Source organism: Muntiacus reevesi, chromosome 1, assembly GCF_963930625.1.
Source record: "Muntiacus reevesi chromosome 1, mMunRee1.1, whole genome shotgun sequence".
NCBI classification, from domain to species: Eukaryota; Metazoa; Chordata; class Mammalia; order Artiodactyla; family Cervidae; genus Muntiacus; species Muntiacus reevesi.
In genome coordinates this window covers 52,780,085-52,805,764 of record NC_089249.1, presented here as the reverse complement: position 1 = coordinate 52,805,764, position 25,680 = coordinate 52,780,085, and the positions used below count along the sequence as shown (strand labels likewise).

Genomic DNA, 25,680 nt, shown 5'->3' with positions numbered 1-25,680 from the left:
GATCCACAAGTATTTTTGCCCCTAGATTCTGTGTCACACCTGGAGACACATTCTTCTGTGTGAGTGGATAGAGTATAAGCAGACTGGGTCCTGCATGGGATGCCCTGGCAGCAGGCAGCATGAGAATGGCTGCGGGCTCCAGGGCACAGTGCAGACTGACTTTGTACAGTGCAGAGGAGGGATCCATGATGCTCAGAGTGTCAGGAAGGACCTCACCTGTCCTGGGTGGACTCTGGAGAGTGGTGGGTGAGGCTTCCTTGCCTTCCTGGAATAAATCCCACTTGATAATGGTGTCTGATCTTTCAAAGTGCTGTTCAATTTGGTTTGCTAATATTTTGTGGAGAATTTTTGCACCTGTGTTCATCAGGGATATTGGTCTGTAGTTTTCTTGCAGGCTCTTCATCTGGCTTTTGGTATGAGGGTGATGGTGGTCTCATGAATGAGTTGGGAGTGTTCCTGTTCAGTTGTTTGGGTACATTTGAGAAGACTTGTTGTTAGTTCTTTAAATGTTTGATAGCATTCACCAGTGAAACCATCCGGTCCAGGGCTTTTCTTTCTTGCGAGAATTTTAATCCCTGATTCAGTCTCCTTACTCAATACTGGTCAGTTCAGATTTTGTTCTTTCTGACTGAGATTTGATAAATTATGTTTCTAGGAATTTATTCATTTACTCTAGGTTATCTAGATTGGCAAATAGTTGTTTTTAGTAGTTTCTTAGGATCCTTTGTATTTCTGTGGTATCAGTTGTAATGTCATCTTTTATTTCTGATTTTATTTATTTGAGTCTTCTCTCTGTTTTTCTGAATTAGTCTGATGTCAGTTTCATTGATCTTTTCTATCGTGTTCCTTGTTAGGTCCTCTTATTTTTAACTTCAAGAATAGGAAAGTTCATTTGTTAAAGGAGTTGCTCTCTCCAAATGAGAAAGATGAATGGGATTACTCCGGTTTCAACAGTGTTCTCTAACAGGGTCTATCCTTTAATTTTCAAAACCTTGACTGTAAGTGGGAGTAAAGAAAAGGTTAGGGAAAAAACACCCCTCTGTGACTGAATTCCACTACCAACATCAAGGGAAAAGCCAAGTTTGGCATTAATCAAGCTTGTGGTCCCACCCACAGCAGGACACACACATTATGCAACAGGACACATGCATTATGCAATAGGACACACACGTTATGCAGTAGGACATATACATTGTGCAGTAGGACACACACGTTATGCAGCAGGACATACGTTATGCAGTATGACACATGCGTTATGCAGTGGGACATGTTATGCAGCAGGACACACGTTATGCAGCAGGACACACGTTATGCAGCAGGACACATGTTATGTAACTGGACACATTATGCAGTAGGACACACACGTTATGCAGCAGGACACTTGGGTTATGCAGTGGGACACATTATGCAGCACGACATGCGTTATGAAGTAGGACACACACGTTATGCAGCAGGACACACATGTTATGCAGTAGGACACGTGTTATAAAGTAGGACACACGTTATGCAGCAGTACACACGTGTTATGCAGTAGGACACGTGTTATTAAGCAGGACACACATGTTATGCAGCAGGACACGCGTGTTATGCAGCAGGACACGTGTTATAAAGTAGGACACACGTTATGCAGCAGTACACATGTGTTATGCAGTAGGACATGTGTTATTAAGCAGGACACACATGTTATGCAGCAGGACACGCGTGTTATGCAGCAGGACACGTGTTATAAAGTAGGACACATGTTATGCAGCAGGACACACGTGTTATGCAGTGGGACACATTATGCAGTAGGACACGTGTTATAAAGTAGGACACATGTTATGCAGCAGGACACACGTGTTATGCAGCAGGACACGTGTTATAAAGTAGGGCATATGTGTTATGCAGCAGGACACACGTGTTATGCAGTGGGACACATTATGCAGTAGGACACGTGTTATAAAGTAGGACACATGTTATGCAGCAGGACACACGTGTTATGCAGCAGGACACGTGTTATAAAGTAGGGCATACGTGTTATGCAGCAGGACACACGTGTTATGCAGTGGGACACATTATGCAGTAGGACACGTGTTATAAAGTAGGACACACGTGTTATGCAGCAGGACACACGTGTTATGCAGCAGGACATGTGTTATAAAGTAAGACACACATGTTATGCAACAGGACACACGTGTTATGCAGCAGGACACGTGTTATGCAGCAGGACGCGTGTTATGCAGCAGGACGCGTGTTATGCAGCAGGATGCAGCGTTACCCCAGGACCCAGACAGCCCAGGTGGGCACAGCTGAGCACTGGGAACTGCTGCGAACCCTGAGGATGCCTGTGCATGCCGATGCTTTTTGTTAGGCTTAATTCTGTTTCGTTCTAGTCACGGTCAGTTGTAGGACGTTTTTATTTGTTCTGCGCTGTCTTTAATGCTGATGTGACCCACTAAGGATCTGAGCTGCAGTTTGACCCGCGCCAAGTCGCACATGTTTGCCAGAGGGCCACGGCAGAGCTAATGTTCAGGGCTGCCCCGCCCATGGCAGCCTTCGTGCCTCCAGCACTTGTGTTCATCCTCGGTGCCCCCAGAAATGCTCCTCCAGCTCTTCATGTGACCGCATCTTTGTTCTGCACACACAGCCACTTTGTTTGCTGGCCCCGCTGTACAGGCTGCAGTCCCTGCTCTGAGCCCTGATTGGGTGATGGCTCCGTGGCCTCCACACATCCGGGCACAGGGAAGAGGAGGGCGTGGCCTTCCCGGGTGAGGGCCCTGGCCTGGGCAAGGTCGGGCTGGGGCGACGGGGACGCGTGTGCCAAGACCAGGGGCCAGGTCCGGCATTTCAGAGACTTGCTCACTCCCTCTTCCCCTGCCCCTCGCTGCCTGCAGGTAAATTCTACTGCAAGCCACACTACTGTTACCGGCTGTCCGGCCCTGCGCAGAGGAAGAGACCGGCAGGGCCGCCTCTGTCTGGAAAGGTAACGGGGCTGGACTGCAGGGGTGGGGGCAGCAGGTGACCATCCAGTGTGCTGACAACTCAGGCATGGCCAACAGACCCTGGGTGACCAGCGAGCAGCCCTTCCTGTGAGTGGGAGGGTCTGAGAAGTGGTCTTGGTCTGATTTGGGGAGGGGCAGCATGTCAGGTCTCATTGAATGTTGGGTTTCACTATGGAAGTGTTCTTGCCAGCACCTGAGCTACATTGGGAAGAGCCTGTGCACCCCTCCCTTCTGATCGTTCTGTGTAAAAAATGCCTTTGCCTTGAAAGTTGCACCTTTCCTGAGAGGAGGACATTAGAAAAGGACTTGGCTCAAAATAAATGTTCTGTAGCCAACTCCTTTAACTTTGTTTATTCTAGGGGTCACTCATCTAAGTACTTTATCTTAAAAGTCTGAGCATAGTCAATTCCCTGCTTGTCTTTTCAAGTGAGCTTGGTATCCTCTCTGATGGGGTGTTCCTGTGTGTGTCAGCAGCTGACCATTGCTTCCCGGAGGGCCTCTGGGGTGGCCGAGAGCTGGTGGGAAGGGGTACCAGGCACCTCTGGACCGTGACTCCTGCGACCCCCGTGACGTGTGTCCTGGCACGTCTCTGGGTTGCCTGGTGAGGGCAGCCGACCACAGTGAGGTGTCACCGTGTCTTGAGATGTGGTGCCTCACTCAGTCATCTTCCTCTCCTAGGAGGCCCGGGGACCCCTGCAGGACAGCCCGGCCGCAGATGCCAGCGGACGGCCCAGCACCAGTGCCAGCCCTGCCGAGAAAAGCCCAGGTAGCCTCACTTCCTTTTTTGGCTGGGTGGCGCGTCACTCGCTCGGCCTCTGCGACAAGGCCAAGGGGATGAGCCAGCACCTCCAGTGCAGCATTTCGTCGATTGGGCATCAGGCGGCCCAGAACCCTCCGGACTCCTTTTTCATGTGCCAGCTGCTTGCTTTCGGAGTCCCCTTCCTCTATGGGCTGTCGGAGGTGCTGGTGCAGATCCAAGGGGAGTTTCACTGGCCCACTGTGAGCCAGTAGGGCACCATCAGGTCAGCGGCATTGCCCACACTTCATGCCGTCTATTCCAAGTCTCAGAGTTTTATTGCCGGGCCCTGGGACCTGCCCACATCCATCTGACACCTGGTGGCCAAGCCCAGGCCTGTCCAGAGAAGAGGAGTTCAGAGCTGGCTACTTTTAGCACTGACCTACGTGACAAACCAGGGCGGCAGGGCCTTCCTGTAGTCCCTCTTGGTGGGCTTCTCAGGCCGAGCGTGGAACTGTGAGAATGCCCCAGGGTTTGCACACACGCTCACCTGCACTGGATCTCCTCTGTCGCCTTCGCTGCACTGGTGTCTGGGGCAGCTCTTGTTGCTTTCCCCACACCTGTGACCGCTGAAGGACAGGCCCTGGCTGGTTCCACTTTAACCTCTTCCTGCATCAGGAGGCGAGTGCCGCCACCCGCACTTCTAAAAACATTTATTCTGATCTCGGAAGGCAGGAAGAGAAGGGCTCACGAAACCAGCTTTGTTGTGAAGAATAGTGTTTTTCCCCTTAAAGCTGCTTCTCCCTACTCTCTGCCAAAGCAACCTGCGTGGGGTGTCCACAGTCCCACAGATGCGGGTGGTCCCGGGGACCTGTGCAGCCCCGCCTGGTCACAGCCAGCTCACTGCAGCCAGCGGGAGAGGAAGTCATCAGGGCCCTGCTGTCACCTGTCACAGGTGTCCTCCCGTCCACAGAAATCACCACGTGGAAAGGACAGGTTATCAGCTAGATGGAGAGGAGTTGGTCGTAGGATTCCTAAAGGGAACAGGGTGGTCCTCTTGGTCCTCAGACGGGAGGTTGGTAGTGCTACTCCTCTGACCGCGCTTTGGAACTGATGGAGCCCCAGGGGCAGGACGTAGGAGAGCTCAACTCTGCTGCTGCGTGTGCCTCGCTCTGATCTGGGCAAGTCTGCAAGTCCCCTGCAGGTTGGACCAACATTTTATAGCCATGTTTAAGCCACAAAGGACTTGCTACCCCTTAAACTCCTTACAATCCATCTTTCTTATGAGGTGCTGAGGGCCCCGGAGCCGGGGAGGGGCTGGCAGAGACGCGGGCATGTGCCTTGGAGCAGGTGAGCACTACCTGGGGCTCAGCACCCAGCCAGGGCACTCACCCTCTTGTGAACATCTGCAGAAGAATGAAGCCAGCGGGGGTCAGGCAGTTCCTGGTCATGCACTCGATCTGGTTCAGTTTGCCGTCCGTCTGTCTGCTTTGGAAGTGTGGTGGACTTCAGGATTTTAGGAGCTGTGGAGAGTGAAGGGTTCCGTAGAGAGGAGGAACCTTCTCTGAAGCAGGGATGGAAGATGAGAGCTGGGCTTGTGACTGAATCAAAGGCCTATGGGCCTTTTTGATTTTGAGGGAGGCGCACCTCTCACAGCACGCAGGGTTTAGGATGTGAGCCCCCGTTGGAGGTACCCTGTGGGCAGCAGTGAGCCAGTGCGCAGAGCACTGGGGTCCTGCCTTTGGAGACCTGGGCTTTCAGAACGACGGCTCTGAGTGTGGACACACCCCAGGGTACCAGCAATTCCCCTCCGTAGGAGAGGAGCAGGACATGGGTGCCTGTTACACGTGGCATGACGTTGATTTTTTCTGCTCCTTTAATAGAAAAAAAAAAAAAAAGATTTAACTGGAACCTTGTTTTGAAGAGATTCAGAAAAATTCAGGTGTTGGAGGGCTTCAGAATGTGTGCTGTGGACGGCAGTTGTCAGGCCAGGTCCTGGCACGTGCCCCGGGCCGCACTCTGAGCAGGAGTGAGTGGTGCATGGAGCGTGGTTCACACCTGGGTCCCCGTTCCCCAGAAAGTGAGGCTGGAGGAGCCGTGACCGGTCGGCTGTTGTGCATCTGCCCCCTTTAGTCTGTGGCGTTTCCCCCCATTCCCTTGTGTTCACCTCTTCCACCACAAAATTACTGCTGTTGCCAAAAATACAAACACAACCTGTGAGTTAGAACCTAGTCCAACGTCCTCTGTCTCTGGCAGCCTGTGGCTGCTGCCTATTTTAACATCTTTGTTTGTGATGTGCTTTTGATGTAGAAACCCTCTTTTCTGTTCTCAGTCTGTAACTAGTTTGTCTCCGAGCTTCTTACATTGGCTGCTGCAGGTTCGTGGACCTGGCACAGGTTTCCTTACCCTGGCCTCAGAGTACCTGCCTGTAGGAAACATTTGGAGAACAGGTAGAGAAAGAAAGCCCCAGATGGTACGTTTTCACCTTGAGTACAAGACCCTCAGTTGCAGGTTTTGAGACCCTTTCTTCATCCAGAGGACTCCCCTTTACACCTCATATGGTGGGGAACCAGAACTGAAGTGTACAGGTGGGGGTCATGGGGATCAGCAATGCTGTCCTTCCAGTCCCTGCGACAGACATGGGACGGGAAGAAGGCTTCCTTGTCTGTCATCTTACGGAAAGATGATCTTAACACACACGGCTGTCTGGCTGGGCACTGCCTGCCCCCATCCCTAGGCAGACCTGCATGGCACCCGCGTTCCGTAGTGGGCATGCTAAGCAAGCACTCGGAAACCAGGTGTTTACCTCACCTGGGACGGTTGCATGGCAGGATGACTCCGACCCATCCTGGGTTCCTGCCCTCAGGAGGGAGTTATTGCCACATCTCCCACTGCTTCCCAAGTCTGCTTCCGTTTCTGGAAAACCTGTTAGTGAGGCAGAGAATTCCACATCCAGCTTCCCTGCCCAGTCCTGAGAGTCGTAGCAAATGGTGATGTGTGCACGTTTACATACATACACACACGTGCTTGTACTAAACTTCATGTGTAGCAGGTGTTTGATATATGCACGTTTACATATATACACACATGCGCTTTTACCGGTTTAGCTTCATGTGTATAAGTACACGTTTACATATTGTGCCCTGAGTAATAATCACAATCCTAGTGGAGCTTTTTCTAAAGCTTCTCTTTCCTTGGTTCTGGTTTACCTGGGGACCTGGCCTAGCTTCGTGTTCTGGTCGGGGTTTGGAGGGAGCAGAGAAGCCGGGCTCCTGGTGGAGGGGGAGACTGCGGGGTGAGTGTCTCAGAAAGCAAGCAGAGCATACTCCCAGCACCAGAGACCAGGGGCACAGGGCTCTCTCTCAGGGGCCCTGAGGACGGCTTCGGTTCCAAGGCGTGTCTGACTCCCTGGGCCTGTTACTGCAGCTTCCTGCTGTCTCTTGGTGTTCAGTGTATCTGTAGACAGTGGAATCCCATAGTCTGTCCTGAGATGGCCTCAGCGTGGCCTTGAAGGCCTGACCAGTTAGTTAAGGGGTTCCACACCCCACTTTTCCTGAGCCGTTAAGCAGCAGTGGGTCTCCAGGCATGGTACGGAGACCAGAGCTGTGTCAGGGATGCCCGCCTTTCTACCTCCGGCCTGCCTTCTGTGAAGCGTCATGCTTGCCTTTAATCTGTGCTGTTGTGAGTTTTGGTGTGTTTCTTTGTGAGCTGTTTTTATTTAATTGTGTAACTTTGTTTTTTCCGTGAAACTGTTTTCTGTGAAACTAAGGTGTTGTGCTTCTAATTTTTTTTTTTTTTAACAAATGTTACCGTTCTTATTTAAGAGAATAAATTCCAAACAATCTTCAGGTTTCTGAGTATTTCTTTTCCTCCCCTTTCTCCTGATTGGAGGGTGGGAAGGGCCCCCTCAGGCAGGTCTCGGGAGTGGGCTTGACAGCACTGTGCCTCAGGACTCTCGCTCCGGGGCCGGGTCGGGAGAGAGTGTAGGTGTGCTGAAGTGGGGAGACAGGGTGTTTATACCTGAAGTAAAGGCTCCTGTCAGTGGAAAGGCCCCTGTTCTGGGGTTGGGGGAGCGTTGTGGAAGACATTTGCTTGCTTCGTGGAGGAAGATGCCACCTATGTTGCACATCCAGTCAGCCTGCATGAGGGCCCCAGGGGATGGGCAGGTGAGGAACAGAAACTCCCCCTGAGCCGGTGTCTGCGGGGCCCCAGGCCAGTGCCCTCCCCCTGACGAGCCAGTGCCAGGCCCAGGAGCACGTAGGCGCCTCTCCTCTGCTTGAGGCTCTCAGGCCACAGGGATGGTCCAGGTCTGTCCTCCTGACTCTGTTTCTTTCTGTGACATGGACCCTGAGCTGGGGGACCAGTTCTGCCTGACCGCTGGAGCCTTGAGGACTGAGCCTCCAAGACCCTATCACATTTGCTGTGACCTTGGCAGTGCGTCCTGTGGAGCCGGGCTCAGCCAGTCTGGGTGCTAAATTGGGCCCCAAGAGGGTGCCACCGTGGGGTGAGGGACACTGACCACCCCGTCTGCACACCTGTGCTCTAGGAGACGGGGTCTGGCTTGAAGAGCCTCTCCCCTCCACTCTTGGGTGCCCGCACGGCTGTGGCACCTTGCTGGGTCCCAAATTCTTCTTGCCTGCCTCCTCTCTCCCTTTCTCAGAAATCAGTCAGTTGGGTCTGTCCTGGCCTCTGCAAAAGGCTGGGAGAGAAAGAGCCGGTGAAGACTGTGGAGAATTCCCTTTGGGTCTGTTTCTTCCTGAAACTTTTTGAAACCCAGTCTCTTCTTTTCTCAACAATTCCCTGGCTGTTGCCCTGACTGGTACACTCTCCGAGAGGGCTCCTGTGTGCAGACGGGGGCACGGGACAGACCCTGGGTTCCATCCTGCCCCCGAGGGACACACTGGAGACAAGCCCCCACACGGCCTTTCTGGGGTGTAGCGGCTTGCACAGGGCTTTGGGGAAACTCGTGCCTAGACCCCAGGCCCTTTCATAGAGCTCTGCGACTTCCCCAAGACTCCCAAACCAGGGCTCACCTTGCCCCTCAGGGTCCAGCCCTGCACCCAGCGAATGCTGGCTGGGAGACCGTCCCGAGGACCTGTGGGGATGAAGGCGTGGTGCTGGGCTGTGCCTCCTGCTCCACAGCTCCTCTGGGCCAAGGGTGGGGACAAGGCTTTGCTCCAAGAAAGATAGTGATTGAGAGAGTCGCCCCCTCTCCCACCCACCCAAGCCCTAACTCAAGCCAAGCAAACTTGACCTCACCCTTGATAGTGTCTACAGGGGAGGTCAGAGTGCCCCCATCACTCACAGACACCTCTTGTTGGTGCAAAGGGCAGTTTGGGGATGCCTTCCGGGGCTCCTGGGGCTGTGTGGGTGATGACCAGGAAAGTTCTCACAGTCCAGTCGGGATCTCTGTTAGCTCTCACGTGTCTTTCACCTCTCTTTCTGTCCTTGCCAGCTCACTGTGGACTGTACGTTGACCGCATGATCCTGTCCTCGGTGTGTGCATTGAGTTCCTCTTCTGTGCTTGTGTAAGGTATCAGGGTTATTTCCACCGTGCCACTGTTGTTTCAGTGTCCTCGCCTGGAACTGTGGGTCTTTGGTAGTTGTTTTGTGTTAAGGGGCCCCGGTGTCCGGAAGAGCTCGGGCCCTCCAATCAGGCATCTGCTTCTCTTGAGTTCCTGCACCCCGGGTCCCGGTGTGCCTGGGCCTCCATCACAGCCAACTTCCTGAGAAAACTTTGCCTCACTGGGGCCCCTGTAGACCCAGGCTGCCAGGCGAGGCCCGGGGCCCCGGGAAGACCTGGGCCTCAGATGCGTGACAGCATCGGGGCTGTTTCCATGCAGAGGCCCAAATAGGCGTGCGTCATTCAGCTTTCATGTTCTTCCATGATGGTGACCCCGCACATCCTTGGAGGTGAGTTCCCGAGAGGGCGACCCTCCTGGGGCTAGGTGGCTTCTCAGAGGTCAGACCTGAAAGTGTGACTAGGGATCTGAGACCCCGAAGGGGAACAGTACGGCTGAAGTGGTCCCAGTATGGCTATAGCAGCCTGTTTACTCTTTTGTCCCTGTTTTCTAGAACCGAGTCAGGATCTAGAAGGACCTCCAGGTAGGAGAGACCCGTTGTGAAATTTCCCTCCCAGCATTTGCTACCAACAGACTTCTCTGGGTCAGTAGATTCTTCCTTTAAAAGAGGTTTTACCCTTGGTTCGTTCTCCCGTGGGTCACTCTGCACCAGCTCCCTGCCTGCCTTCAGTGAGGCAGAGCTTTCTTGGGGCCCCAGCACTGCTGGAGGCCCAGCCCCATGGGGAGCGGGTGCGGGGGTGGGCAGCTGGCCCTAGTGGAGGCTGGAGCCCTGGAGTCGCAGGGCTTGGAGGCTGCCGTGAGCTGATGGCTGTGCTCCCGGCGACTGCAGACACCACGCCAAGGGCTGTGATGTTTACAGCCGGGATGACCCACGTCTGCCCTGGAGTCCCCATCAAATAAAAACAGAGTAAAGCTTGGCGTGTCAGGCTTCCCCAGTGACTGTACCGGTCAACCTGCTGCTGGAGCTGGTGTCACAGAAACTCAGAGAGCGGTTCAGGAGGACGTGTAATGTTGATGCAGCAGGCATGCAGCACTTCTGTGCTAGGCACTGTCCAGATGCAGCACTCCCCTGTAGCTGCGAGGAAGGCGGCATTTTGCAGACTGGATCGAGGCCCCGTAACCAACCTGGGCAGAGCCGGTGGAGTCTGCCCGCAGGACATAGCACCGCCCTGGCACTGTCCGGCCTCCAGCCTCGGCTTGTCTGCTGGGGAGAGGGAAGAGCTGCTTATTGGCTCCACAGAGATGACGCGTTAAAGACATTCCTAAGCGCCCTGTGTCATCCACGAGCGTGTGGTTATTCCCAGGAAATACACGTCCCCAGCTTTTTAGCAGTGACCCCCACCCCCTGGCTGGGGATGTGCCTTTGCAAAGAGGGTGGATTCGAGAGCCAAGGGCATTCATCCCTGGTACATGAAGGGGATGGTCAGAAGAGATGGAGGAGGAGAGCAGTGATGTTGAGCCAGCTCCTCCTCGTTTTCTCCGTATCAGCTCTCTTTGATGAATTCGAATGAAACCAAGCCTGAAGTCATGTCAGTGAGAATGGGACCCTCCTGCCTGTCAGTCCCAAGGAGACGGGCTTGTGTTCAGGGGGATGATCAGTGCTGCTCCCTGGGCCCCAGTTTCTTCTCTGCTCTCGCATTTTTTTTTTTTTTTGCTCTCGCATTTTATCACACCTTCTAAGAGGCCCCGAGGGTGGTGCAGCTGACGTATTGCTCTACAGTTCTCAGCAGTGACCCGGCCTGGCGCCCTGGGTAGGGTTGGCCAAAGGAGAGGGAGAGACGGGGTCTGCCTGATTCTGTACTGACAGTTGGAGCAGAATCATCAGGACAGGAAACACTGACCTTCTCATGTCTTGAGTTTGGGTCCCTCCAGACTCCACTCACATCAAATGACCCTGAAATCCGGCTGAGCAGGGAGTGTGCATCATCGCCCTCTGGGCTCTGCCATGTCGGGTCAGCTCCGGTTGGCACATGAGCACTTGGAGGCCTGAGCACATCGGGCCCAGCTGCAGGCAGGCGTGCTGCGACGGGCCCTGCGAGCCCACAGAGGATGTTTTGGGAAATGGAAAAATGAAGCAGTGTTTTTCCACATCGTGTTTCCAAGTCTGGTTTTCTCCCTGGGCTAGTGAGCGGACCTCCTGATGGACCTGTGGGCTTCTGTTCCCCTGGCCCCGCTCTGGAGGGCCGGGCAGGTGTGTGGGCAGCCCTTGCGTGGACGGCAGGGATGGACAGTTCCTGTGAGCCAGGCCACGCCGGAGGACTGGGAAGGGTGGGGTGGTGTGCCCAGCGCATAGGCCTGTGGTCCTGGCGTGGCCCTTCCTCAGGGGGGGTGCTCCACGCACTGACCTCTGGGGTCAGGATGCCTCACCTGAGCAGCAGAGGTGGGCAGCAGAGGGGGATGTCTGAGCTCACCACTCCATCCTAACGACCTTGTCCGTCGGGCTGTGGTCCAGCGTCTGACGGGCGGCTGGCCCCTTGAGCTCGAGGTTGGAGACAGTCCCTTGTGACTTCCAGGCAGCGTTCCGGGCTCAGTGCTGTTGACGTTTGGGTAGATACTTCTGTGTTGTGCGTTGTCGGCTGTTTGTAGAATCTGTGGATGTCAGGACCCCTTCCAGGTTGGGATGTTGCCAGGAGACCCCGAAAGAGAAGATCGTCTGGTTGACAACCACCGTTCTAGAGTCAGAAGTGAGCACAGCGTGCAGGCATGAAATCCACTTCCATGTGGTCCTTCCCTGTGGGAGACCCACCCACTGGGAGGCCGTGCGAGAACCAAGGCAGTGATGCAGGGTCTCCACCCTGGCAGGCTGTCAGCCCACAACCGCGTGTGGGAGCACACGTCCTTGCAGGTGCTGCGGACGCTGTCAGATGTTGAGAATGCGTTCTAGAACAGAGGTCCAGAGGTCTTTTATGACCCACCGTGGACCGCCCTGCACCCCGGAACATGGTCATCCTCAGAGAACAGAGCCGGGCTAGGGAACACGTGCAGAGAAGGCGCTGACTTGGGCTCCAGCCCTGCAACCTGTCACCCTGCCGTCTCCGGTCAGTGGTCTCTCTGAGGTTCAGCTTTTCTGTCTAATGAAGTTAGAAAACGTGAACAAAAGACTCCCTGCTCCCCTTATCTCATAAGGCTGTTGTCAGGAGCAAATAAGCTAGAACATATGGAAGCTGGTTGATCTGACAGAATTTCAGGACAACAATAGCCATGATTGTTGGTGGGGCTTCCAGAAAATGCTGCGGTCATCAGAGTAAGTGTGAGTTCGGGTTGTTTCTGCTGACTGGGCAATGCGTCCTGCAGGGTGAGGACCGCACGGCCCAGTGGGCTGTGTTCCCAGACGGCAGAGGTTTGGGGAAACAGAACAGTGAGAAGGTCCTGTGTGTCTGGTCCTGAGACGGCCTGGGAGCTGGCCGGCACAGCACATTAAGTCCCTGCAGGGCTTGGCTAAATTTGGCCTTGCTCTTTCCCCAGCCTGCGTGGATAGGCCGTGAGGTCACCTGCTGACTCTGTGACCACCAGACGTTCTTCACTATAGCAACGAAGGGAAAGCAGTCACAGATGGGGTTTAGTGAAGCTGAGTTGTCAGCACCCAGGTGAGAGTCAGAGGAACAGCAGGGTCACAGCTTCCCGGGAACGGGGCCTGGGGGTGGTCTGGCTCCTCCCACACCCCGTCCCCCAGGGCCTTCTGTGCCGCCTCATGGCCCCTGCAGGATGGAGTTGGGACCTGACAGTGCCTTGTGCTGCCCGGCTGGCCGTTGGAAAGGGCTTTGTGCTCTCCTCCATCAGCCTCACAGGGCCCTTGCCCAGACACTGGTCAGTCTCAGGGACTGGCCAGTCTCCAGGCCAGTCTCAAGGACGGTGGACAGACGAGAGCCTGTGTTTCAGATGGTGGTTGTGGGCCTGCTGGTGGAACTTGGCTCATTTCCAGAAACAAATCTTGGGCTACCTGGGGGGAGGGAGATGTTGTCTTCAACAGGAGCATGCTGCAGAGCAGACGGCCTTTTGTGGAAGGCAAGGGTAGGGGTGGGCAGGTTTGTCCCTGTGATAGCTGAATTATGGGCAGTTTCTTAAAAATGTGCCCAGGGGCAGAGACAACTGGGAGTGCTCTGCATCAGAGAGCACCCCCCTCCCCGAGTCCCCATCCCCGTTTGAGGTGTGCTCAGAGGGTAGCTGGCGTGATACAGATGAACTTGAGTCCTGGGGGGCCTGCAGAGGGTGCACAAGGCAGGGGGAGGAGAGAGGCCTGGGCCGGGCTGACCTGTGGGGCCATCCTTCTCTTTACCTGCCACGTATGTGATCAGTTGCATGAGTGGCTTGTGGACAGATTGCTTCCCTTGGGCAGATCACAGGGGCCTTCCTGTTTTTCAGACGGCCCTTGTGGCGCCCCTGTGTGCACAGGTGTGTGGAGGCGGGTGGCCAGGTGGGAAGGCAAGAGTTTCAGCTGGAGCTCGACTGGCGGGGACTAAAGAGCACCAGCAAACCCCAGTGCGCTCGTCACAGCTGCAGCTTCCCACAGGCTGACGCGGCAGATGGTTGGGCCCGATCAAGCTTCCCCTGTGAGGTGTTTCAGCACAGGAAAGACATATTACCTGAAGAGCTACACGGAGCTCTGGGACGGTCTTTTAGTGGAGACCAGGGTATGTGCCTTAGAGAGAATGACATGTGCCAGGATTCCCACATGCCAGAAAAGCACCCATGGGAGATGCTGCAATAATAGCAGCAAAAAGAATTTAACACTGGAAAACTAACATGAAAGCAAAAGTTCCCTGGGATCCTGCAGACGGGGAGCATAGGCCTGTGGTGTGGACAAGCCCGTCGGCCTTCTGGAAAGGACTCCCTGGGCTGCGGGCTGTCCCCTCCCACCGGCTGGGTCTCCTGGGACAGCTCTGATTGATCCCTGTCGTGTTTCCCCTCCTCCGTCCGTCTGTCACCGCTGACTCCTGGCAGGTCAGTGTCTCCCTCTTGCATCCACACAACATTCTTTTCTCTGTGCCTCACGTAAGCATACGGGTGGACAAGTAGACAGTTGGTGTGTGAGGATTGGTTATCAATCCTGTCCTTCCATCTTTCCTCGAGTTCTGAGCTTCTCCGGAAGACCACCTGTCACCTGAGGCTGGCGGTGTGACTTCACCAGTCAAACCCAGTGTCGTTCTGTAGAGCCTGGGGGTCACAGAAGCTGGGCCCCCGCCCTGGCGGGATGCAAGCCCCACAGCTTGCCTGCTTCCACCTGGGGTCCCTTTGCCGTGCTCTCCCTCGGCTTTCTCTGTGCAGTAACTGCCATTTGCAGTCCAGGGCAAATGGATACAGGAGACCTGTACAACTTGGCAGTGAAAAGGTTGCTGGACCTCAAGATGTATCACCTAGCTCGTGTGTGGAATGCTGCCGTGTACATGGTGAACGTAGTAGAGGAGGGCAGTGTACGTGGGCACGGGGATGGCCCTTGTGCGTGTGTGTGTGTGTGTGTGTGTGTGTGTGTGACTATAATCCCCTTCACATGGACAGTAACCCTGGGCACGGGACTGTCCTCATTGAAGATCAGGAAATGCACTCTTTCGTGTCGTGGGATTTTCCTAAGATCTTTCAGCCAGTTGCTGGTGTGGTCCAGTGTCTCGGGGGGTCTGTGTGACTCTGCGTCCACGTGCAGCATCTTGCCCCAGTGGGCACAGGCAAGAGTGGTCGGGGGGGGGGCCTCTTTTGCCTGAGAGTGGGGTCACGAGGTGTGTCAGGAAGTGTGAGGATGGAGATGGGAGTAGAGGGGGCGTGGCGGTGACATCTGAGCCCTTCAGAGTCCACGTGCCCACTGCAGTCCTCAGAGTTCTTCACAAAGGAATGCTAGAGTCTAGAAAGCACTGCCATGGGCCTCCCAGAGTAACAGCCAGCCCAGGCAAGATCATCAGTGATCTTCAGACTATGGACACAGGGGTGCTGGGAACAGGTAGTCCAGGGTCTCCATCCACAACTGCGCAAATCTGCTTATTAATTCCAAAGGGGAAAGGTCCCTCTACAACACAGAGCCGACGAGCACCAGTTTAACCAAGCCATCCAGCTGGCATCACTAGGAATGAGGGGGCCTGACTGTTCTGTGTGGGTGCAGTTGCCCATGTAGTGGGGTCCCATGGAACAAAGAGCCTTTACCATGAATCTCAACATGAGACAGACAATTGCACGGTGTGAGAAGCTCCGCAGCACAGCTTCCCTGGACCCCCGCATTGACCAGCCAGATGCAGTGCTCAAACCCCAACTGTGTCCTGGACCGAGGGGTGGGGGCAGTGGGAGGACTCTCCCCTCGACAGGCTGCTTTCCCTCAGGTCCAGCCTGGCCCCTCCCCCAAGCCAGTGTCCACTGCTCCCCAGGCTTTCCTGCAGGGCAGATGAGGGGTCTTCTGTCTTCTGCACCACCACCCCCCACACACACCAGCATCCTCTGAGCTCTGAGGGCCCCAGCCTTGCTGACTGCTGTGGCGTCCAGCTCCCCAGCCTCGCAGGACGGCTGCCCCTCCTTCCAGGGGAAGGTTCCTTCTGTCATCCCCATTGCTGACCCTAGAACTTTGCTTCTTGCTTGTCGTGCAGGCCCAAGCGTGAATGGCCTAGAGGAGCCTAGCGTCGCCAAGAGACTGCGGGGCACCCCGGAAAGGATTGAGCTGGAAAACTACCGGCTGTCATTGCGGCAGGCGGAGGGGCTGGAGGAGGTGCCCGAGGAGACGCAGGCTGAGCACAACCTGAGCAGCGTGCTGGACACGGGGACGGAGGAGGACGCAGCCAGCAGGTCAGCCTGCGGGGACTGCTGCCTGCTGGGGGCGGGCGCTGTGGAGCCCTGAGTCAGCTCGTCTGGGTCTGCATGCTGGCTGTGACCCTTGACAGGCAGGTCGCGCAGCCTTCCTGTCTACCTCCTCGTCTGATGTGCTGTGAGGAGCCTGGCCAGACTTGAAGGGCTGCTCTGAGTGCCCATGGACCATGAGGCCTGGGAGGAACTGTCTGTCTCCCTCTGGCCTTCATAGAGGCAGGGGGTGGGCTTCCCTGCTTCTCGTCTCTGGAAGCACGTGGCAAGACTACTCAGAAAGGGACTGAGAGCCTGTAGCTTGTGGCGAGAGGTGAGGGTTGACCTTTCTGCCCAATTTTTTATGCCGAGTGTGTCCCTTGCTCTTCTCCATGGTCCTTGAATTGCCGCAGCTTCAAGTGGAAACTCATCATGTTGGCTACCCTTGTGACATGGCCCAGGGATGGACTGCCCTGATCACCCCCCAACACACACACAGAGAACTGCCGCCCACGACTGGGGTCCCAGTGTGCTCGGCTTGAAGGGAGGGCAGCCTGGCCTCCCCTCTCCCACCTGAAGTTGTCTAAATTGACCTGAGGTTAGGGCTGAGCACAGGGGACATTCTTACCCTGATCACCTGTTTTGGAAGCTGTTAAAGGACAAGCCCGGGGTTGGTCAGTGTTGTTAGTTAAAAAGAAAGTAAACAAATGACATCACAGTGATAAGGCAGAAACATAGCTCAGTCAACACTGAAAGCTAATCAGACTCCAGAGGGCACGCGTTCTGTGGTCCACAGTCCTAGGTTTTCCTGCTGGAAACTGCCTCGCCCTGACCTTCACCCACTTCAGTTATCGCCACCCTCTCTAGTCCTGCTGTTTGCATCTTGTCTCCCTTGAGACTGAGGATCTTATCTGTGGCAGTTTAGTGTTCCCTTCAGCGTCTGGGAAGGGCTTTGTGAGCAGAAGACACTTGGTAAGTTTTTGTGGCACGAATGAATGAACGCATGAATGGAGTAGGATTCACTTGACTGAGCTGAGCAGTGAGGAACCTGCTCTTTCCTTCCTCATCTACTAACTGACCTTCAGTTAGGTGCTCAGAAGCATTTGCTGAATGACAGACTGACTGTAAATGGGTAAAACAAGCTAGTGGATGGCTGGAGGACCCACGAGTAGCACAGGCGTGGTGAAGTCAAGTACATCTCCCACTCCACCAGCTCACCCTGACAGCCAGGTGTTCACACCCCCTTCCCAGTGTCTACAGGGCTGTCATGGCAGAGCCATTTGCCCCATGAAGGGTTGGGGGAACACAGCCCAGGAGACCACCCTTGCTTCTGACCCAGCGGAAGTGACAGTCTCCCGCATCACCCTTGGGTGGGGTATAATTTTCTAGAAAGACGATGAAGCAGAACCCTCTGGAGGGGCAGTGCTCATAGCCGTGCTCAGGCAGAGCCACTCTCCTGGTGCTGATGTGCGGCGATACCCTCGGAGCCTCCGGGTTCACGTTCCCTCTTGGGGGTAGTTGTGGTTGAGCCCAGGCTCCAGGTCAGCTGACACTGTGTGACTCAAAGCCTTTGCCCCAAACTGCGTTCTTAGGCTCTCCACCCTGACTGGAGGCCGCAGGAAGTCAGACTTCCCCCGTCAGGCAGGGCACCGAGGGCTTAGGGTCTCCCTCCCAGACACAGGCAGCCGGGCTGGGCCCTCGGAACAGGGTGGGGCACGCTTATCCCCGGGAGCGGGCGTCCAGGCCCAGCCCTCAGGGAGAGGTGGGGCACATTTATCCCCAGGAGCGGGCGCCTGGGCCCTCGAGCAGTGACTGCCTCTTGCAGGGGGCAGGGAGGCTTGCACAGGCAGCCCGTGCGCCCATCTTGCCCTCTGCTTCCCCCCTGTCTCCGGTGCGCTGGCCCCTGAGGCGTCCTCTGTCCCATCCTGGCCCGCAGTGGGCGGCTGCCTTGCCGACTCCTCTGCCTGTGCCCCTGGCCTCCAGGCGTCCCCTCACTGGGTTCTCCGGTCGTTCCCACAGCAGTTCGGAGTCAGAGATGGAGGAGGAGGAGCCCCCGCTGCCCACCTCGGACCTGGGCGGCGTTCCCTGGAAGGAGGCCGTGAGGATCCATGCGCTCCTGAGAGGGAAGAGTGAAGAGGAGCTGGAGGCCTCCAGGAGCTTTGGGGCCGGGGAGGAGGACGAGGAAGACGAGGAGGAGGAGGAGGAGGAGGAGGACGAAGAGGACGAGGAGGACGAGGAGTCTAGTGAAGGTCAGAGGACACCCTCTCCTCCTGACCCTGACGTCAGACCGCAGTGTGCGGGGGTGGGTTTCTGTGGCTGGGGACCCATGATGGACGCCTCACTCCCAGGCCTTGGGGGACCCATGATGGGCCGTCAGGGAGAGCAGGGCCTCCTGCAGCTCAGGTCACTTGTCTTCCTGTCCTGTTCCAGCTGAGGGAACTTAGCTTTCTGGGGTTCCCTGATCCCGGGTGTCAGTGGCTGCAGAGCATTGAGGAGAGGGCCCCCGGGCAGGCTCACCTGTGGAGCCTGGGGATGTTCTGGGAGCCGTGTCCTGGAGGGTCAGGGGGGCTGGCTCTGAGACACCACGTCGGGCACTCGAGGTGTTGGTCCCATCCTGTCAGCTGTGTGTGTGAGCCCGAGTGGTGACAAGGAGCTCAGAGGGCTGTTCCCCCATGCTGACTTGCCCTGGGTCCGGAGTGGTGAGCAGGGGCCAGGCAGGCAGAGACCAGAGCCCTTGGGGACTCGTGTCTCTTAGGCTTGTGCTCTCTCTTCAGGCACGTGGACAGGGCAGGAGAGTGTGACTCCTTGGCCTGGAGCCTGGCCCCCAGGGCTGGCCCTCGATGGCTCTAGGACCTCTGTCCCGTGTGGAGGTCCCTGTGCTCAGCGGCCAGTCCCAGCCCGGGGACTGCAGCTCAGTGAGGGCTGGGCGCTGGCCAGGCACAGTGCGAGTAACTGGGGGTCCTTGGAGCACTGTGTGTCCCCTAGCCGGTGACCCACGACAGATGAGGCAGGGCTTCCGTGGGCACGTGGGCAGGTCCTCCTGCAGGCCTCCCTCCCTCCCTCCCACCCACCAACCCAGAGGCCAGGGCGGGGCTCTAGGGCATCCCTTGGGGCCTGAACACCCCCTCATGTGAGGAGTCAGGGGAGGCAGCGTCTGGGGTTCCTTCCGCTGCTGGCCTGCCTGCAGAGTCAATGGCCTGGGGTCAGTCCGTGGGGACTGCAAGGGCACAGCCTCCCTGGAAGGTCCCTCTGTGGCTTGTAGCCCAGACACAGCTGAGGGTCAGGGTGCGTACTCTCTTCCCTCCTGAGACCTGACTTCTTGGATGTGGAAGTAGGGCTGGGCTTTAGTTGGGGGAACCGGGGGTGACGCTTCTCTCTGTCCTCCTCCCGTCTGCCCCCATGGTGCTCCAGCAGAAGGAAAGTGCTGGCCCTGGGACAGAGAATGCTTGCAGGGCCAGCTCCTGCAGGGGGATGAGGGCCTGGGTGCAGGTGAAAGTATCCCTGCTGCCTCCTCCCTGCCCCCAGGAGCAGGTCCCACGTGAGGAGGGGGCTTTCCTAGAGTGCAGTGGTAGGAGAGACAGCCACCCCAGGCCCGCCCAACTGACCCCTCTGCCCCTTGAATGCCCACTGCCTGTCCTCCATCCTGTTTAGACTCTGTCCCTGCTCTGATGCGAGCCGCTCACCTCACATCACAGAGCACCCAGAACCCCTCCCTGTGCCCAGGCAGTGTGTCCCCAGGGCCCCCTGCTTGGTGGGACACGGGCAGCCCCCGGGGGGAGCCTCACTATCTTCCTCTGCTCGCCTGCAAGCTGGAGGAGGGGCCTGCATCTCCTCTTGGATTTGTTGTCCTGGTCTGGAGATGCAGCCCGTCCAGCTCCGCCAGGGACCCTCTACCCCTGAGAAAACCCTTAGCAGCCAGCAACTCCCAGGAGAGCCCACGCCAGCCCAGCCCGGCGCCCCTGCCCACATCTGGTGGCCTTGTCGGTGGCCTCTGCCCCAAGCACTCTTCCTGTTGCTAGAAAGTTAGGAGGTTGTGGTTCTTGTGGTGAAGCCAGATTGCCCCGGTAGACTGTGGAGAGGCCTTCGGATCAGATGCTGCTGAAAAGCCGCCCTCCCTCCGGTGATCCCCTGCCCCCACGTTGCTGGCTGCCCCCTGATTTGACCCAAGCGTATGGTGTGTTCCTAGTACTGACAATGCAGAGCCCCCAGGGCGGGCGTGCACGCGTGTTCCTTGGATGCCGGCAGCAGGGTTCTCCTGGCTGAGGAGCTGGGTCTGGTGTCCGGGGGCACCAGAGGGGCCCTAGAGGAGAGTCAGAGGAAAGGGCTTTGACCTGCAGAAAAGGTACAGAGGGATTGAATTCTTGCTCCTGTGAGCTCCCTGAGCTGTGGTGGTCTGCAGGACAGACCCTGCCCACCTCCTCCCTGGCTATGGCCCCTCTGAGTCCACCCCTGCCTCAGCCCACCATAGAAGGGGCAGACGATGACTGAGAGGCTCAACAGAGTCACGCTGTGCCTGTGAGAGCCGCTGGTTCCTGCAGGATGGCCTGGCGCGTCCACGTCTCTGTCCATGCATCAAGTGGCAGTGGGCACAGGCTTGGTGGCCTTGGAGCCACATGCGTGGGAGGCTGGCCTTGCAGAGGCCAGTCGTGACCTGCGCTTGGGTCCCTTAAAGGCAGTTGAGGTGGAAAGAGGGGCAGAGAGGAAGGGGCTCTGCACTGGAGGGAGAGTAACACTCTTCATGGATGACAGTTACGTGAGGCTCCAAGCGGCAGGGACTGAACCAGTAGGAGTCAGGTGTGTGTGCATGTGTGTGTGTGCACGCGCATGCACTGAGGCTCCAAGGGACAGAGTCACACTGAACGAGTTAGAAGTCTAGTGTGTGTGCGTGTGCGCATGTACTGAGGCTCCAAAGGGCAGGGTCACACTGAATGAGTAGGAGTCGGGTGTGTGTGTGCGCGCGTGCACATGCACATGTGCTGAGGTTCCAAGGGGCAGGGTGTCACTCGAACAAGTAGGAGTCAAGTGTGTGTGCGTGTGTGTGTGCACTCATGTGCGTGCACTGAGGCTCCAAGGGGCGGGGTCACACTGAATGAGTAGGAGTCGGGTGTGTGTGTGTGTGTGTGTGCGTGTGCATGCACTGATTCTCAGTTTTTGTCTGCTTCTGCTTCACACTGATCCTGGCAAATATGGTAACTTTGCCTCTGTTTCCTGTCCTGTGGTGTCTGCTCCCTCCATCCCTGGACTGTTCACATTCCCCTGTCTTCCTTCCTTCCTTCTTCCCGTCCTCTCTCCCTCTCTCACCTCCTCCTCCCCTGGAACCTGGTCCCCTAGTCGGGAGCCCGAGGAGGCTGCAGCAGCTGCTGAACCCGGCTGATCCCCTGGAGATCCAGGCCGACGTGCACTGGACGCATATTCGTGAGAACCAGGAGGAGCGAGCGGCACTGGCGCCCGAGTCCCCCCTTCCTGGAGGTAACTGCTCGGGGTGCAGGGCCCCGGGCGCCTCCGCCCGAAGGGGGCTGCAGAGGACTCTCCTGTAGGGCAGGGCTGCCCGGCTCCACACAAGTAAGGGCCAGTGAGGCGTGTCTGCTTCCTGGGCTCTCGTCAGTGGGGCGAGAGGGGGGCTGTCTTCTGACTGGAAACAATGGGGTGAACTTGACCTTGGAAGAACAGAATCTGCTGCCTTTGCCCAGTGTCACTAGGTCGGGCTCCTCTTTGTCCACTTGAGGGAATGTCCTTGCTCTTCATCATGCTGTGTGTCTGGGTGTGAGTGTGTGTGGACAGAGTGGGGTCAGGGGACCATATCTTGGACTAAAATGAAGTCTTAAGAAGACATTTGCTTCAGGAAGGCCTCTGAAGTAGCATCATTTCCAGCTCTGGGATTTAGGGGAGGCACTCTGCATCTCACAAGAGGATGACGATGACCCTTGTTCTGACTTCTTTAAAGGAACGAAAGGAAAACCTAGAGAGCGTTGGGGGCATCCTTCTCCATGCCCCAACCTCGGCGTGCCCACCTCGGTGTCTTTCCTTCTGTCTCTTGCCCTTTTGTTTGCGTGTTTGCATTCAGTGCCCACAGGGACCAATGTCTAACCATTTTTGCAGCCTCATAAACACCCAGCAGCTCTTTGGGAGCCGAGAGAGAGCCTGCTGCCTGGGGATGCCACTTGGACTCGAGCTGCGTCATTCCCCCCACCACCCCACCCGTTCTTTCCTCGCCCAGCACACAGGGCACCGCGGGCCTTGAGCTTTAGCGTCATCTGTCTCTACTTCATTGTAGACTCCAGGAGGACCTCGCTGTCCTCATCAGGAACGCTTACTCCAGTGTAACTGTGTATTTGTTGTCTTTTAAATTCAGTGCCTGGCCTCCCCTCCGTCCGCCGTGCAGCAGTACAGGCCTGGCTGGAGTCGGTCTCTGGAGGTAGACTGGTGATGTTTGTTCTCTGCCCACTCACCATAACCCTCTCTCGGCAGCCCTGCTGGTACCTTAACATGGGACTCCAGTCCTGCCGCTGGTGCATGCGCGGCAGAGGGTGGGGGCACGTGCATGCCTCACTCAGGCTGCCCGCCCTTGCATGGACCAGACACACACCCCACACCCTCCTGGGAGGACCCGAGGGGAGAGAGCAGGAGTGCAGGCGGCAGGGAAGACAGACACCACTGTTAGTAGAGATGGGTGAAGGCTGAAGCTGAAGGACCATGCATAGCGCTGAGGTTTCACGTCTGTGAAAGTGAGGGCCAGGTGGAGGCTGGAGGAATCACTGAATAGGAGCATCATGGCGGGAGGTAGTCAGTACTGGTGGGAGGATTCAGCTGGAGGTGGGGGACAGGCTGGGTCTGCAGGCTGAGGTGCAGGGCTCTCTGAGCATTTGGACCACGAGGAAGCCGTGAGGCCTCCCTTGTCCTCATTGAACTGTTCTGGGGGCGTTTCTCAGCCAGGGGCTCTGATATCCAGGCAGGTCATGGGACTCCATCGTCTGAAGGTCCTGCCTTGGCTGTGCAGTGCAGAAGGGCCAGGGCGCCGATGTTGGGTGGGCAGGACAGCAGCCCTAGGCCGCCCCACCAGCCTCTCTCACCAGCTGCCCGGTGTCCTCAGCTCCCGCGTCAGGAGGCACCAATCCGCAGGGAGGGCTGCTAGTCCCCCCACAGTTAGTTTTGTTCCCAGGATGCTTGGACGAGTCTGAGGTGTCGGGATGTCCCAGCAGCAGCGGACTAGACCAGAGCCAAGCGAGTCGGCGACGCCCGCTTCCGCGTGTGGCTGCTTCTACCCTCTGCGTCCTGCCCTGGACTAACCCTCAGTTCCTCCCTCAGGCTGTCTCTCTTTCAGCGCTGCTGCACCCACATTGAAGCTTCTCACTGTGTTTTGACACGTGTGACAGTCGTTCCTTTCAGGGTACCGCTGAGGACTGTAGACAACTCCCGATCCCACGTCTATGGCAGGCGTGTATCTGAGGAGAAGCCCGGGGGCCGTGGGGCCAGGACTGGGATGGGCGGCTCTAGTGCACTGTGCCTGGAACCCCGGCCAGCTGGGGGCCCGCGTCACTCTTGCTTCCAGCAAACGTGTGAACTTAATCTCTTGATGCCCGGCTGCTCACAGACGGATTCAAGCACACGTGTGGGCTTGGGGGGTGGAGGGTGCCCTCTGTGAGGTGGGCCCAGGTTCTGTCCCCATCAGATCCTCTCTGAAAGGGAGCCCTACAGCGGCCTGCTTGCTGTCCCACAGATAGCGTGGGGTGGGGGAGTTGCTTGCTTTGAGAGGCCCTCCCCTTGAGTTTAGTGAGTGCCCAGCAACACTGTGAGCGCATGGACGTCTCAGTCAGTGGGAGTAACTGAGAGGCTTCCCCAGGGTTTTCCCAGCAATGCCATCATCACAGGACAGTGTTCAGGCCCCACCAGCTCTATGGCTGCTCAGGAGCTATGTGGGGCTCCCAGCTCCCACAGCCCTCCCCACCTCACCGACTCCAGATGGATTTTTCTAGCACTCTATGGAGCGGGTGCGTGTCATCACCTTGTCCTAATAAGCTGAGTACATGGAAGAGATGGTGAGAACAAGTCACGGCTTAAGAAGTGTTTAAAACACCAGGGCCCCCGGGTCCCGAGCTACAGGCCCAACTCTTAGAGGTGCCTACCTCCAGTGGCCGTCACGGCTATCTCTTGTCCCTGGCTTCTTTTCGCTTTGATCCCATGGGCGCTTCAGGTCACTGCTCATCACTGCACATCCTGGCTGTGGGCAATGCAGCTTCGAGAGGCCTGGCTGCTGGTCCCTGAGGGTCGTGGCCCCGTGGCCTGGCCTTGGGTTTCTGCAGGGCTGGACCCTTGGGACTGGGTACGTGCAGGTCAAAGGGCAACCCCTCTCCTGAAAGGAGACCCTGAGAAGAGCCTCTCGGCACCTTGGCAGGAGGGAAGCAGGTCCTGGCAGTGTAGGCACTCCCAGCCCGGCATCCTGGGCAGCTTCCTGCTGGCTCTCTCTTGCTCGGCCTCTGGCCGTCTCTTGCCGGGCTGCTGGTCTGAGTGCTTCGTGTGCAGGGTGGGGGCCAGTGTGAGTGTGTGAGAGTGTGGGCTGCTTCCTCGGGAGAAATCACACTTTGTCCCATCCTGTGGCACGGAGGGGCTGGTCTTAAGTCCAGAAAGGACCTTTACATGACCCTCCCCCCTCTCCTGTGTGCCGAAAGAGACGTGTCTGAGTTCTCCCAGTGAGGCCACAGTCCTGCTCAGCCCTGCACACAGCCCTGATCCAGGCTGAGCGGTGCAGCTGCGAACAGACCTGGACTTGGTCCCCTCCCTGAGAGGCAGGGCTGGCCACGGCCCCTCGTCCTGTTCCTCGAGGGGCCGGCGCAGGGCCTGGCTGCCACATGTGCTGGGCATCTGCCAACCTGGGCCTGATAAACCACGTTCTCCCTGCCACCCCCATTCTTCTCAGACAGGCTCTCCCAGCAGCTGCTGGGGGAAGAGGAAAGCCAGCCAGCCCAGGCCACTTCTCCCCTCCTGCTTGGCCGGGTCCGTGTGCTCAGGAGGCCCAGCCCAGCTCCCGCCCTGCTCTCAGCTCCCAGCTCTCTGACTCCCGCCCCAGCCAGCCCTCTCCCTTCTCCCCGCGGTCTGCCCGTGGACAGCCCCGAGAACCCAGTGCCACTGTCCGTCCCCACTGCCAGTGTGTCTGTCCATCTCTCTTTGTCCTTCCTTTGATGTTTCTGCCTTGCAGTCCCATTTGATGAGGATGACCTGGAAGGAGATGTGGACTCAGAACCAGCAGAGATCGAAGGGGAGGCAGCAGAGAATGGGGACGCAGGGGACACTGGTGCCGAGCTGGATGACGGTACGGGACCAGAGAGCTCTGAGCTCGGGGAAGGCAGAACAGCGCACGTTAAAATGAAAGCAAAGTGCTCGGAGGAGTGGCCGTTAGGGCTCGTGGTTCCTTCCTTGTTCTGCGCTGACCTGAACACCTGCCGTTTCACCCACCCGGTGGACAGGGGCTGTGTTCATTCAGTTATGGGGAGAAACCGAGCAGATGTGGGACTTCCTACAGGGCCTCTAAGGCAGCCGCTGCATCTGGAGGCTGGAACAATGGGATGATATGGGCAGTCTGGGGAGCAGAGGACCAGCGGGCAAGGCCAGGCCGGGACAGGATGCACGCTGCTGC

At 57.1% G+C, this 25,680-nt stretch overlaps 1 protein-coding gene across 12 annotated transcripts in view; it reads left to right on the top strand.

Annotated features, from left to right (window-relative positions):
- Positions 1 to 25,680, top strand: part of MICAL3 (microtubule associated monooxygenase, calponin and LIM domain containing 3) — a 142,150-nt gene that overhangs the window by 95,033 nt on the left and 21,437 nt on the right. For 8 of the 12 annotated variants that reach the window (XM_065943433.1, XM_065943425.1, XM_065943413.1 and 5 more), the window contains 7 exons: positions 2,874 to 2,962; positions 3,660 to 3,747; positions 15,863 to 16,058; positions 18,069 to 18,298; positions 21,381 to 21,518; positions 22,402 to 22,464; positions 25,243 to 25,356. In XM_065943433.1, the coding sequence (XP_065799505.1) occupies positions 2,874 to 2,962; positions 3,660 to 3,747; positions 15,863 to 16,058; positions 18,069 to 18,298; positions 21,381 to 21,518; positions 22,402 to 22,464; positions 25,243 to 25,356 (918 nt within the window). The remainder of the gene's footprint in view (positions 1 to 2,873; positions 2,963 to 3,659; positions 3,748 to 15,862; positions 16,059 to 18,068; positions 18,299 to 21,380; positions 21,519 to 22,401; positions 22,465 to 25,242; positions 25,357 to 25,680) is intronic. The other 4 variants (XM_065943443.1, XM_065943394.1, XM_065943375.1 and 1 more) reach the window with 3 other exon arrangements.